The 15,609-nt window shown below is 41.3% G+C and overlaps 1 protein-coding gene across 2 annotated transcripts in view; it reads left to right on the plus strand.

The window, feature by feature from the left end:
* Window positions 1–15,609, plus strand: part of LOC137614395 (uncharacterized) — a 71,125-nt gene that overhangs the window by 45,725 nt on the left and 9,791 nt on the right. The window contains exons 12-14 of one of the 2 annotated variants that reach the window (XM_068344192.1): window positions 2,104–2,191; window positions 8,871–9,066; window positions 9,743–9,880. In XM_068344192.1, the coding sequence (XP_068200293.1) occupies window positions 2,104–2,191; window positions 8,871–9,066; window positions 9,743–9,880 (422 nt within the window). The remainder of the gene's footprint in view (window positions 1–2,103; window positions 2,192–8,870; window positions 9,067–9,742; window positions 9,881–15,609) is intronic. The other variant, XM_068344191.1, reaches the window with a different exon arrangement.

The raw sequence follows: 15,609 nt of genomic DNA on the forward strand, positions 1-15,609 counted from the left end.
GGAAATGCTGTGGGCTTTGTGATAAAGCCAGCAGTTATTTATAAGCTCAAAAACCCAAGAGCCCTGAGAAACATTAGATGCACAACCAAACAACATGGATAATGAAAGCATTGACATTGGATTGGTTTTACCAATGCTTGAATCCCGAAGTCAAGCTTTATATTGCCGAAATTGGCCTTGATTTTGAAGTGCTTCTTCTGATGGACAATGCTAGAGACCACGCTATCAAAATGTATTATGAGGTCGTGCAGGTAGAATTCTTATCGCCAAACACAGCATCTCTGATTCACCCCATAGATCAAGGCATTATTTGTGCTGTCAAGGCATTTCATTTTTGAAACTCCCTGTAACATCTGACCGAATATATAGATGTGGATGATAACTTGTCAAATGAATACTGGTATGGATACACCATTGTAACAAGTCTCCAAATTACCCAGAAGGATATATAGGAGATGAAGAAAGAAACAATTAATACTTGCTGGAAAAAATTGTGGCCAGAAGCAGTCAACAACTATAAATATTTTTTTCCTGATCAAATCCACCACTCGGCAATACATAATACATCGAGGTTGGTGAAATTGGCCAGATGAGATGGCTTCATAGATATAGCCAGCGATGACGTAAATGACCTGGTTTAGGCCGACTCAGATCTATTAACAGTTGAATATCTGACAGAGATGATGAAGTCCGTAAGTGAGGACAAAGAGGAGATGCAGATCTAGGGAAAGAAGTTGATTTAAAATTAAAATGTGTGTCAACTCTAGCAAAAACAGCCAAAGAACTTCAGACATTGACCGAAGATTGTAACCCTCAGAGGATTTGTGCATTGCTGTTCAGAAATGCAATTTGTGGAGCCATAAAGTTTATAAGAACATCCTTTTGCATATAAAAGGCAGGGTCACCAACTGCCGATCACTATGTTACTTACCCGCAAAAGAAAAGAAGACAGCACTACCGTGTCAGCCGAAATAGAAGTCACTTCACTGGACAACGACGTTGAAGATTGATTGATTGATTGATTTAAAGTTTTCAGGCATCCTGACATCTAAGGTCATTGACGCCGGTAACATTTAATTTATGTATACAAAAATAAAAGATAAAATAAAATAAAAAATAAAAGAGTATTCAATTAAAATCATAAAAGTTGAATGACATAAAAGTTAAATAGTTTTCAGAAGACCTGCTTCTGAAATACAGTAAATCTAAAAATGGCACTTGCATAAGACACATCATTTCCAAGAATCTTGGCAAGGATGAACCTGCCACCCTCACCTCGAGCCTCAAACAAATATCTATTCCTTAAGTTGTTATAATTGGGGCATTCAGTCAACAAATGCCTCACTGTTAGAGGTACTAAACAGTCGCGACGTTGAAGAAGATATTGCACCACGTGACAAAGCACCTGCTAAAGTGGTGATTTCAGAAGAGCAGTAACTTGCTGTACATTACACTTGCCTCATCATCGTCGTCATCTACATACTTCAGTACTGCACAGCTAATCATCATCATTAATCAAGTTGACATATCTTCAGTGGTCAGTGTTTAGGTTTTAAATTTTTCTTTTACGCACAGTATATGTAAGGAAGTCTCTCCAGTATGAGTAAGTTTTACCCTAAACAAATGATATAGACTGGGTTCATAAGTGTTTGGAGGCTTTATACATACATACATATACCAAGGCACTTCCCCTAATTTTGGGGGGTAGTCGACATCAACAAATGAAACAAAAACAAAAAAGGGGACCTCTACTCTCTATATTTCTCCCCGCCTAACGGGAGGAGGGGGCTGGGAACCCCCTCTCCTGTATACCCTGTGAGACATCCATAAAGGGAGGCTTTATAAAAGCTTAAATTTATAATGAGGATAAAAATAGATATGAAATAGATATAAAAATAATGGAAGAAATGTACCATAGATTTCTGCATCAACTTTGTAGTTTTTCAGGTATCCTGGGGACCCCTTGGACCTAATAGCCGAGGGATTACTGTAGCTAAGCTAGGTTTGTAGATGAGAAATTAAAATGAATTGTTGATCATTGCAAAAATAATACGAAAGCTTCCAGAGCCTTTGGTTTATTTATGATGTTACTGTATCCCACAGCTTGTTAGATGCTGTAGGACTGACTGAGGTTACAAGTTCGTCCAGATTATGCAGCCTACAAGAAAACTTGGATGTTTTAACTCATGCAGTGAGTATTCATGTATTTATTTAGCTATTGACTTCTCACTTTAGAACTATAGAGCTTTTGGATTAGGAATGATTTAATGATAGACCTCTCTTTTTAACCCTTTTACTCCCAAGCTATTTGGAACTTTCCAACTCTTAACCCCCAGGCGTTTTTTTTTTCAAGCACATTTTGCAATATATTTTTTTAAATTGCTCTAACAGCCTTAATTTTTGTCATAGAGAGGTCAGGTTGGTCTCATTATTTTGGAAAATGCCTGAAGTTTCTCATAAAGTTATCAAAAATATGCAAAAAAATGTAAATAGCAGTTTTTTTGCAAGGACGTACCGGTACGTCCATGGGGGTAAAGGGATGAGTTTTGTGAAACGTACCAGTACGTCCATTGCGGGTAAAAGGGTTAATTGAAATGTTATCTTGTTTGGAATTTTTAGGGTATGAATCTTTAATGTATTTGGTACCTAGTCCCATTCTAACCCTGTTGTTCACAGCAATACCTGAAACTATATTCAAGTTAGTGTGAAATCATTTGCATTTGGATCCCATAATGATGGTTACTGAGTGTCATTGACTTGATTTTTTCTGTCTTTCATTTTCTCATTTCAACAGTTGTAAACAATCAGTATAGGTTGGCCCTCTTGAATCCAAGAAGCTTTGAACATGGCCATTATCAAACATTGAAACCCATCAGGAAAGTCCCTTTATAACCTTATGTTTAATCCACATACATATTTTTTTCTTCATCAATCGTCGTCGGCGCCCACTCGTGTCCGAGTATTGGGTTCTGTCGTTAGCCATCAGCCTCCTATCAGAAGAAGGGTGGAGGAAACGACAGAATGCCAGTAGCTGGGTATATTGTTTTGGGTGGTCGTGGCTTTGCAACGGCCACGCACACACACTTGGCCCACATCGTTTTCACCGCGGCTCAAGACATATGAGACAGGCGGCTTCTCCGATGTTGGTTGCATCGGGCTGCCGGATTCTTGTTATGTCAAGGCCCGCCTTGTTGCCTGCCCGATAGGCATTGCCCTCTTCCGCCGGCGCTGGGAAGCTCCGCCGTTGGGGTCTTCTTTGGTTTGGTTTGGTTTGATTTTGGAGTTTTCCTTCTCCTAGCCTTTGCCTATCTTAAATAAAGGAGAAGGCCTATAGGGGTCCAGTCTTGGTCTGGTCTCTCAGAACTGGCCCTAGCGGTATGGTTGAGCCTGCCAGGGTGGATAAACTACCCCACCGCCATTGCCCAGCCCATCATTGAGACACTCAAGCCCCTCTACTGCAGCAAAGTGCTGGACCATCAGAGAGGTCTTCATCAATAGTAGAAACATTATAGAATTATACTCTATGATGAAATTGGAAATAATGTAATACAACCAAGAAATCTTGCAAATTAGGATTTCATTCTTTCACATGCTGATAATATAAATCAGGGTGAGCCGGTTCTGATACAATAGTTTCATTTCAGATACATGCTTTAGTGTTATCAGAACAGTTTTGGGAATTAAGGTGTTATTGTTTATGTTCTTAACCCTTTTACCCCCAAAGGACGTACTGGTACGTTTCACAAAAGCCATCCCTTTACCCCCATGGATGTATCGGTACGTCCTTGCAAAAAATGCTATGAAATTTTTTTTTTTTTTCATATTTTTGATAATTTTTTTGAGAAAATTCAGGCATTTTCCAAGAGAATGAGACCAACCTGACCTCTCTATGACAAAAATTAAGGCTGTTAGAGCAATTTAAAAAAAATATACTGCAAAATGTGCTGGGAAAAAAATAACCCCCTGGGGGTTAAGGGTTGGAAATTTCCAAATAGCCTGGGGGTAAAAGGGTTAACAGATTATGAGGGATTGATATACTTTAATATACTTTAGCCAAGGTTGATAACTTTTTTCTCAAAATTTGGAAAATAGAGGAATTAAAAAATGAATGAAACATTGAGAGACTTCCACCAGATTATTATAGGATCATTTAAGGACTGCTCAGATTGTTTGATATTGGATCTTACTTAAGTATGGCTTTTTCCTTTGCTCACACCTAATAGATTGGCATATATACTCAATACATCTGATAACACAAAGCATATTATACCTTACACCCTCCCATAAGTGGATAGTTACGGTAATTGTCCAGTGCGTATTCACCCACATAGTAACAGTGGAAGAAATTCTTCAGGTTTTAAAGGCAAGAGGCAAGGGACAGGGACATTGCCCTATCAAGCAGAACCATGCCGTAGAGACTGACCATATATCATATGATCAGTGCCCAAGCCCCCTCTGTACCCAAGCTAGGACCAGGGAGGGCCAGTTAATGGCTGGTGTTGACTCAGCAGGTAGACCTATAGGCACCCCCCCCCCCATCCTTAGCTCACAAGGGTGGTAAGGTTGCAGACACTAAAGGAACTAACGAGTTTGAACAGAACTTGTACCCCAGTCTGGCGATCACCAGGCAGAAACGCTACCAGTGCCCAAGCCCCCCTCTGTACCCAAGCTAGGACCAGGGAGGGCCAGTTAATGGCTGGTGTTGACTCAGCAGGTAGACCTATAGGCACCCCCCCCCATCCTTAGCTCACAAGGATGATAAGGTTGCAGACACTAAAGGAACTAACGAGTTTGAACAGAACTTGTACCCCAGTCTGGCAATCACCAGTCAGAAACGCTACCAATAAGGGCACAACAACCCAAGGTAGGGTAAGCTCTTCTAGAAGGAAACTTAGATAAAGCCAGTGTTTTCTAGTCTTGGACAGTACCATGGCCTTTTCCTCTTGGGTTCTCCTACAGAAAGGTACACTCAAGCATATTTTAAGTCTATTTCCTCTTCCTTTTCTTTCACACAACTAGTGTTTTGAACAAGCTTAATAGAATGGATGAAGATGCCTGTTGGTTTATAGACAGTTCCTTTTCTGTAATTTTTCATATTTGTTATTTTAATTTGTCTAATACTCGACTAAACAGTCAACATCTGACAAAAGAAGACCTTGCTGTGGCAACTTACTTCTTATTTAATTTTCTCTGTAATCCACTTACGTAAGTAAGACCCGAATGACTTTCCAAGCAAATACTTAGGGAGGGTTCAGTGGATCGATTGGTATCGAGTAATCCTTTGAGATATAGCTCAGTTGACGAGGTGTGAAGAAATGAGTATGAATATATGTTAATAATTTCTGAATTGGTTAGCATGTCAGGTGAGCAATGTGTTCATTCTCCTTCCCCATAGAGACCTAGTGTAACAGGGTCAATGGTCCACAAAGAATGTGTTTCCACAAGTGAAGAACAATTGGGGTCTGTTAACTCTAGATTTGACAGCTTAGCATCAGGTCTTGGGAGTCTAGCCTCTCAACTAGGCACTCTTTATCTTCTCTTGTCAGGTCCCTCAGTCCTGCTCTGTGTAGAAGGAAAGACTCCTGCTGAACCGGCCTTAACAAGTTCCGGGTACGAGTCAGCCCCGATGCAGAGCAGGTCCAGAGTAAAGTTGTACTCTCCTGTTTATTCATTCAGGTGGGTATTAATGATGGACGCCTCTTCAACCAGGCTGGGAATTGCCAATCAAGGGACTGCTAATTGATTCATCAAGTCTTCCTTGTGTGGAGTAAGCCCTTCAGGCAACTTCCAGTTGCCCTCCTAACCTGCAGTTGTCCTCCTAAAGGGGACAAGGGTTCATCAGGGAGGATTGTAGGTTAGAGGCTCCAGCTACAGGGTGGAGGTACAGGGAATGTTCTAGTTTCTCCTTCCTTTGGGGATCAGCAGAATGAGGTTGCGAGGTGTTCTAATGAATGCCCGGTTGTATTTAAGTAGGATCAGGTTGAAGCCCAGGTGCATGTTGCACCAGATGGGTCTCCAGCAGTCATTGCTCCTTTAGTGCTTTATTGTCTTCTCCTCATCGTACTTCTTGAGAGGGGAACCCACCATCAGAGCCGTCAGCCATCATGAGTGTGGCCAGGTAGATAATGTCCAAGAGTTGGAGGAAGGTAACATTCTGTTGTCTGCCTTTAGAAGGATGATCGCTTTCTTCCGAGAGGCTTAATGGAGTCAAAGTTAGCCATTATGATGCAGAACCATAAGAGTTTCCTTCAGTGTCCAGATTTCTGGAGGACATGCAACGGGTCAAGGAATGGAACCCAATTCCACACTGGTCAACAGGAGAATTCTTCAGACATTGAAGTATGCAGGAGATGACAAGTTTCACTTTTTAGCTTCTTTCTTGGCCAAAAATAGGAGGACGTACATGACTATCGGAGATGATCCACCACCTCTTGTCACCGGTGCATCATAATTCCTCATGCAATGAGATGACCAACCTCCAGAAGAACCACATATTATGAGGAGGTTTATTCCTGGAGGACTGGGCCAAACTTGGGACATCAATGAGAAGTGTTAAGAAGCACCTCAACATGATGGAATGGCAGTTAGACCCCCTTATGAGTCTTCTCTCAGAGCCTTGGAGCAGTACCGACCTCTTTACAATCAGTTTGCCAACTCCATAAACCTTTCCATAAGTCATCCATGATAGATTTATGTCTCCAAGAGGCATATCTGGCTTCACGGAGGAAGGATTTCTTCTTGTCCCATCCCGCTCCATCCCTCTCTGACTTTCAGAAGAGAGTACTTATCGCTTCAACTCTTCGCAGAACAGCTGTTCAAGGAGGCACGCTTGCATCATCCTTGGAGAAGGCCCTCCTCAAAGCTAAGGAGACAAAGAGGAATAAGATTCAGTCCTTACCTGTAAGGACAGTGTCCCAAGGACATGAAGAAATCCCAGTAAAAACCAGTGCCCAAGCAGTCCCCAGTCAGAGGAAAGAAGAGACAGAACTGCTACCAGCTTCAACATATAAGAAGTCTAAGAAAGGTTACCTATGCCCAGGAATCATGTCTTTCTATGACCCAATAACAGTGTGAACCATCTACCAGCTCAACATCAGGAAGTAGGGTACAGAGAAGATCGAAGGCAGTCGGTAAGGGTTTTTGTTTGTAGGGACTACAGCCCTCGTATATGAAGATAGTAGGGTACCTACCACACCAATGGCAGGCCTGAGAAGAACTTTATCCAGACCCTTGGGTCATTCAGGTTCTGAGCTATGGTTATAGGATTCTCCTCAGCCAACCTCCACTCCATTCGAGCAGTCCAATAGCTTTTAAATTCATAGAGTCATTGGAGAAGGGAAGAGTTCTTCGGACAGACTTAAGAGGAACTGTAAAGAAAGGTCTTGGTAGAAATAGCTTCGCTTCCATCCCTGGTTTCTACAACCTTATGTTTGCCGTCAAAAAGACCTCCAGTTCTTGGAAACCCGTCATAGACCTAAAGTATATAGTCTGAGCCATTTTGTAACAAAGATTTATTTGAAAATAGAGATTCCGAGGTTGGTCCTTTTAGCAGTCAGATGATATGACTGGTTCTTCTTACTCAACCTGAAAGATGAATACCTCAAAGTTCTCATCCATCATCAGTCTCGGCACCTACTGAGGTTTTTCTGGGAACAGAAGGTATGGCAGTTCAACACTTTGCTTTGGCCTGACAATGGCACCACAAGTCTTCACTTGTCTCATAGTACCTGTGGGATCAGCTCTCCACATCTGAAGCTTAAGAAGGATTAGAAATTTTGACGACTGGCTCTTCCGGTCAAGCTCATAACAGGAAACCATCCACATGATTGTTATAGTCCTGAGATTCTGCAGCAAACTGGGCATCAAGATCAACATAGAGAAGTTGGTCCTAGTCTCCAGTCAAGTTTCAATTTATCTGGGGATGAAGATCAACTCTTCAATTTTGAAGGCTTTTCTAACATAAGATTGCATCCGGGCTCTACAGAAATGCATCACACTTTTCTAACAACAAAGGCACCTCCAGCCAAGCTGTGGATGAGACTCATTGGCCTCCTGTCATCTCTAGTCATGTTGGTTCCCAGAGGAAGTAGACTTAGACCACTGCAACTCCAAGTCCACAGTCAAACAGAACCTTGTCTGTTGGTTTGTTTGAGTGAACCTGAACCAAGGTCTTCTATTGTCAACCCCCTTCTCGGATATCCTGTTCTTTTCCGATACTTTGGACCCCAGGCGCGAAGCTTCGATAGAGGATCAGTTCATGGTGGGGACGTGGATAATGCAGGCATTCAGGGAATCCACTAATGGTAGGAAGCTCTAGGAAATCCCTTCAATCTTCTGTGCTAATTTAGAGTTGTTAGTAAAACTGAGCTTCCAGAGAAGAAGCCATATGAATGTCAGAGAAGGTTCACGGAAGTAAAAAGAAATTATTGAAATCCTCAACGGACTGATGTTTTGGAGGTTTGAACTAATCAAGAGATATTGGCAGACTGGGTCACTTGCCCTCGTTTCAGATGTCTTTCGTCCTGGCCAAGCGTCTTGACCCATACTGGTTCTTTCAAGTTGTTTAGCCTCCAGGTTTTTTTTTTGTCTTCAGGACAAAAATGTTAAAAAAAATTTTTTCGATCACCGAATTGTTTGATTTCTTTGGCATTGATCTCCAAGGTATCACTGTTCTCATCTAAGATGAAGACTTAAATTTATTTTGCTTATTTACCTACTTGTTCTTACCTAATTCAACACGACTTGATTGGATGTACCAATTCAATAAACAAAAAGTTGAATTCTTGAAATATAAATATCATTTTCAGTATTAATTTTTTTAATAAAAGCTCATTTATGAGGCCTGTATTATTTCAATCTCTTATTTCCAGAATTCTGAAAGCATTCCGTCATCGATCAGTGATGCATCAGTTACAGTTACAGCAACAGCCCCAGGTCTCTCATCTTCTCACGCTCCTCCGTCGGCGTACGAGATCACAATTGATGGCCAACCCGCCTTCATTTTGCCTCACATAGGACCACATCATACCTTTGTCAGTGAAGAAGATGAAACTGCTATCATAGGAGGTAGTACCAGATGTATTTAGTTTTATCTACATTTTACCATTATATACATACAGTAGAGTGAATTATTTACATGTACAGTTTGCAAGGTGATGAAGGCAAGAGTTGATGTGAGAAGTACAAGAGGAAGGCCAAGGTTTGGGTGGATGGATGGAGTGAAGGAAGCTCTGGATGATAGTAGGATAGATGTGAGAGAGGCAAGAGAGCGTGCTAGAAATAGGAATGAATGGCGAGCGATTGTGACGCAATTCCTGTAGGCCCTGCTGCTTCCTCCGTTGCCTTGGATGACCGCGGAGGTAGCAGCAGTAGGGGATTCAGCATTATGAAGCTTCATCTGTGGTGGATAACGGGGGAGGGTGGGCTGTGGAACCCTAGCAGTACCAGCCAAACTCGGTTGGGTCCCTTGTCAGGCTGGGAGGAACGTAGAGAGTAGAGGTCCCCTTTTTTGTTTTTGTTTCATTTGTTTGATGTCGGCTACCCCCCAAAATTGGGGGAAGTGCCTTGGTATATGTATGTACAGTATACATATTGAGTCAAAGTCAAATCCTTTCCGTTCATATATGTACAGTGAGTACAATGTTGACAATAATTTACTAATTGAATGTTTTGACATAGCATAATTTATTGTTGCTATTGGTTTTGTCATTGTCATAGATTATAATATTGTTGCTATTTTCAGATACAAGTACTGTACTCGTTGAAGATAATTTGGACACAAAGACAGATCTCTCTGAAGTTGATGGCCACGTTGACCAAAGCTTATCGGTTCCCGTTGGATCTAACACTGTCCATATTGTTGAACAGGTATTTCTTTTAGGTACTGTACTGTATATTTGATTTTTTCATGTTATGCCCTTTTTAGCTTAAAAGTAAATTATGTCTATTGATAATGGTTGCAGTAATTGTATTTGAAAACTACCTTTGTTTCTAGGCGTATACAAGCCAATCGTCCTTTAAAATACTGTAGATGTTGACTTCAGTCTGAGCTGGAACTGCCAATAAACTGTTAACAAGGTTGTAGGTTAATAATAGATGGTGCAAGGGAAAAGGCCTGCCCACTCTCCTGTCACTGACTAGTCACTTTAACTTGGCTGCAACCAGTACAGATGTACTGTTACTGCTCTTTTTCACTGTTAGATCTTTTCCTTGCTTTGGTTTGTCTCAGGGTTATATTTTTCAAGACTTTTTGTTTGATTGCTCTTGGTAGTGACAGCTAAAGTGCACTAGAATGTAAGACGAGGTCGTGATTTATACGAGAATCCTCATGCATTGTGTGCCACTCCTTGAGTGGCGTTCATTTTCTTGTGATTAGGAAACTACAAACTCTACACTGAGGGAAACTGTTTGCACGATGTTAGTATGTTTTTCTGAGAGGCAGTAATTATTATTATTATTATTATTATTATTATTATTATTATTATTATGATTATTATTACTAGCTAAGCTACAACCCTAGTGGGAAAAACAGGATGCAATAAGCCCAAGGGCTCCAACAGGAAAAAAGAGCCCAGTGAGGAAAGGAAATAAGGAAATAAATAAACTAAATGAAAAGTAATAAAACAATTAAAATAGAATATTTTAAGAACAGTAACAATATTAAAACAGATCTTTCATCTATAAGCTATGAAAAGAGACTTATGTCTGCCTGTTCAACATAAAAACATTTGCTGCAAGTTTGAACTTTTGAAGTTCTAGCGATTCAACTACCTGATTAGTAAGATCATTCCACTACTTGGTCATAGCTGGAATGAAACTTCTAGAATACTGTGTAGTATTGAGCCTCATGATGGAAAATGCCTGACTATTAGAATTAACTGCATACATAGTATTACGAACAGGGTGGTACTGTCCGGGAAGATCTAAATGTAAAGGATGGATCAGAATTATAAAAAGTCTTTTGCAAAATACATAATGAACTAATTGAATGATAGTGTCAGGAATTAATATTTAGATCAGGAATTAGAAATTTAATAGACTTAGTTCCTGTCCAACAAATTAAGATGAGAATCAGCAGCACAAGACCTGACAGACAAACAATACTCGAAACAAGGTAGAATTAAAGCATTAAAACACTTCCTCAGTGTAGATTGATTACTGAAAATCTTAAAAGACTTTCTCAATAAGTCAAATTTTGTGAAATTGAAGAAAAATAGACCTAATGCGTTTCTCAAAAGTAAATTTGTTATCGAGAAATTTTAAAAGAGTTATACAGAGTTAAAGTAATATAATCAATGTTGAAATCTGGATGTTGAAGTGCAACTGTCCTTGACCTACTTACAATCATACTTTCATTTTGTTAGGATTCAACTTCTTGCTCCATAATTTGCCCCTTGCACTAATTTTAGCAAGATCTTTATGTAGGGATTCAATAACCCCAGATCTACATTTATGAGAGGGAATTGATGCATAGAGAGTAGCATCATCTGCATATGCAATAAACTTGTTTTCTAGGCCAAACCACATGTCATGTGTATATCGTATGAAAAGTAATGGGCCAAGAACACTACCCTGAGGAACTCTCCCTTTTTGTAGAGAGTTAATCATAAAAAGTACCTTGATTTAAAAAAAAGGACAGATACATTGACAGAGCCTAGAAGGATCCTCCCTTTCTGTAGAGAGTTGATCATAAAAAGGACCTTAATTTTAAAAAAATGAGCCAGTAATATTAGCCATTTGGAAGCGACCTATTACTTAGAAATTCAATGATGATGCTAAGAAAAGACCCACCCACTCCCAACTGTTAAGTTTGAAAACAAGGGCCTCATGATTAACACAGTCAAAGGCAGCACTAAAATCAAGGCCAATCAAACAAACTTCCTGACCACAATCAAGGGATTTGTGTACAACATTGGAGATTGTATGAAGGGCATCTCTTGCTCCTGAGCCTTTACAAAAACCAAATTGCAAATTAGGGAACAGATGATTGCCTTCCGCAAACTTAGACATTTTGCTAAAAGACGTTCAGAAACTTTAGGTAATATGGTAGTTATGGAAATTGGGCAGTAATCAGTTGGACTTGAGCTACCAGAAAAACATTTACATAATAGAATAACATTGCCGATTCCCCCAACAAGTGCTAAAAGCTCCTCTTTTTGCTAACTTGCGCAAAATAACAGATAACTTTGGAGCTAAGAAATCTGCAGTCTTTATAAAAAAGGCATGGAAAAAATACTCATTTTTGCCCTCTTTTTGCCTTTACCCAAAAGTCCTTTGCCACCTTTGTGCTTAATCCTGTGGTGGCTGCACGGGACAAAAAGAATCTTGTCTATGGTAACATATATTTGTATGTAGAGATGTAAGTCTGGAAGGAAAGGTGGAATGACAAGCTTTCCTGTTTCATTTGCCTGATCTATCTTTTAGGGATGAAGTGGTTGATATTTGCTTGCTCGATCTGACCTATGCTGGTAAGTTACACATCTGAGTGCCATTCTTTATTATTATTATTATTATTATTATTATTATTATTATTATTATTATTATTATTATTATTATTTACTAAGCTACAACCCTAGTTTGAAAAGCCGAATGCAATATGCCCAGGGGCCCCAACAGGGAAAATAGCCCAGTGAAGAAAGGAAACAAGGAAAAATAAAATATTTCAAGAACAGTAACCTTGAAATAAATATTTCCTATGTAAACTATAAAATCTTTAACAAAATAAGAGGAAGAAAAATTAGATAGAATAGTGTGCCTGAGTGTACCCTCAAGCAAGAGAACTCTAACACAAGACAGTAGAAGACCATGGTACAGAGACTATGGCACTACCCAAGACTAGAGAACAATGGTTTGATTTTGGAGTGTCCTTCTCCTAGAAGAGCTGCTTACCATAGCTAAAGAGTCTCTTCTACCCTTACCAAGAGGAAACTAGCCACTGAACAATTACAATGCAGTAGCAAACATAGATGAAGGAGAATTGTTTGATAATCTCAGTGTTGTCAGGTGTATGAGGACAGAGGAGAATATGTAAAGAATAGGCCAGACTATTCGGTGTATGTGTATGCAAAGGGAAAGAACCGTAACCAGAGAGGATCCAATGTAGTACTGTCTGGCCAGTCAAAGGACCCCACAACTCTCTAGCGGTAGAATTTAAAGAATCTCCTCATCTCCCCTAACAAGGGGGAGGATGGTGGAGTTTATACCAACCCATTGATCATCTTATGCAAGTTATATTAACCCTTTTACCCCCAAAGGACGTACTGGTACGTTTCACAAAACTCATCCCTTTACCCCCATGGACGTACCGGTACGTCTTTGCAAAAAAAAGGTATAAATTTTTTTTTTCCTATTTTTGATAATTTTTTGAGAAAATTCAGGCATTTTCCAAGAGAATGAGACCAACCTGACCTCTCTATGACAAAAATTAAGGCTGTTAGAGCAATTTAAAAAAAATATACTTTACTGCAAAATGTGCTGGGGAAAAAATAACCCCTGGGGGGTTAAGGGTTGGAAATTTCCAAAGAGCCTGGGGGTAAAAGGGTTAAATGTAATCCAGACTGATATCTTCTTCTTGGGGAAAGGATCCATCATCTTGCCATACCCTATTGGTCTGTCTGCTCATCTCTATTGTGGACAGATAGTAGATTGATGAAGTCATCTCCTTTGCTCCTGTACTGGACTAATTAGATTGGCTCCTCAAGGGAAGAAAAAGAACCACACAATATCAGTTATTATTATTTTTTCAATATTTAACTTAGCCGGTGATTACAATAGCTGCAACTCTGTTGCTCGACAGAAAACTCTAAGGTAAAATTCGCCAGCGATCGCTACACAGGTTGCGGGTGTGCCCAACAGCGCCATCTGTCGTCCAGATACCCAGTACTCAATGTAAACAAAGAACTCAATTTTCTCTCTGTCGTGCTACCGACAAGACGTACTTATTCGCTGTTGCTAACTGGATTTGTTTTCACAACTAATTGGTGAAGTACACTATTCTAGTTTTGAGCTTTCGCTGTGCAGGCTTTCTCTTCACAAATCCTTGAACTCTTTTTGATTACGGATTCTTTGTTGATGACTTTTTGATAGTTTTTGAATTCCCCTTTGACCAATTCAAAATGGCTGACCCTTCACAAGTCCCAAAATTTAGGAAGTGCAATGCTAGGGACTGTTCAAGGCGTCTTCCGAAGGCCTCTATCGACCCTCACACTGTTTGTTCCAATTGTCGGGATAAAACCTGTCAATTGGAAGATCGATGTGAGGAGTGCGTTGGGCTTTCGGAATTCGATTTTATCGAATTCCAAAAGTATACACGTAGGCTAGAGAGAGATAGAGTTAGGAGAAGTTCCTCTCGTTCTATTGACATTTCCTCTCCTCATGCCCCACAACCTATTCCTTCCCCTGTAGTGGTTGCTCCTAATCCCCCTTCTGGCACTCAGGAACCTTCGATGGCTGATATGATGCGTGCCATCCAAGCTCTGGGTGAGAGAGTTGAGTCCCTGGCTAGTGACCGTAATCAGCTCATGGCGGATGTGAAGGAGCTGAAGTGTAAAAGTGCAGTGGGAAGTGTTAAAGTGAGTGATAGTGTTGTGGATAGTGTTGCGCTTGAGGGTTCGTCTGTTCGTGCCTGTCGTCCTCCTAGTCCGGGACCTCTTGCAAGCTCCCAAGTCCAGGGGAGAAGCAATGTCGTACAACAAATGGGTTCGAGAGGCTTTAATCAGCGAACAGACGTTCCCTCCGTGGTATCGGGCGTATCTACCCAAGATCGCCCCTGGCACACAAAGACGAGAGAGCCCATTTATACCTCGTCTTCGGAAGGTGTTTCTCGCAAGAAACCATGGACCAAGGTCTCACGACCGTTAAAGCGCAAGTCGGTCCCTTCCGCACAAGTCCAACGGCCCAGCTGTAGCCACTGGGTCAGTTCGGACTCGCTGCAGTCATCCGATGACTGCTCACCTCCTAAGAGAGGCAAAGCGGTACCGCTTCAGACAGTTACACCGTCTGTCGCCGCACCTGCTCCTGTAGACCCTAAGTGGTCTTTACTGCAAGACATGCAGTCTCAACTAACGTCGCTTATGCAGGACTTTCGTGCGGAGAAGGTTGCTGCCGCACCAGCTAGTGCAGCCCCTTGCCTACAACCACCCACACGATCGGTTGTGCGTCCTGTGGACGCTGAGGTAACCTTCTCACGCACTCCAGTTGAGAGAGTTCCGCCACCCATGCGCTGCCAGCCGCATGTTGACGTTCAGCGACGCACGGAGGCTTCCGTTGACGTTCGTGAGGTACAACAACCGTCAGAGTTGTTTTGTTTTGACGCGGTGCGTCAACCTCCGCAACCCAGTGTGGTTGCCACTGCTCACCCACATCAGTCTAGACAGTCTGGAGTAGACGCTGTGCGTCCCCGCGCTGCTATGGTTGTTGCCAGCTCACAGACTGGGCAGCAGTTCCATGACGTTGCGTCCGGCTCAGTCACGCATGCACCCGTGCGACCGGACTCAGCTAACCAGCCGTTACCCACTCCGTTGCCGTTCCCTCATCAGTTCTCGGATGAGGGACTTTCTGATGATGATGGTGCTGCACACGTAGATGAACCGCATTCAGAACTGGACGAGC

This window comes from Palaemon carinicauda, chromosome 20 (genome assembly GCF_036898095.1).
Source record: "Palaemon carinicauda isolate YSFRI2023 chromosome 20, ASM3689809v2, whole genome shotgun sequence".
Taxonomy (NCBI): Eukaryota; Metazoa; Arthropoda; class Malacostraca; order Decapoda; family Palaemonidae; genus Palaemon; species Palaemon carinicauda.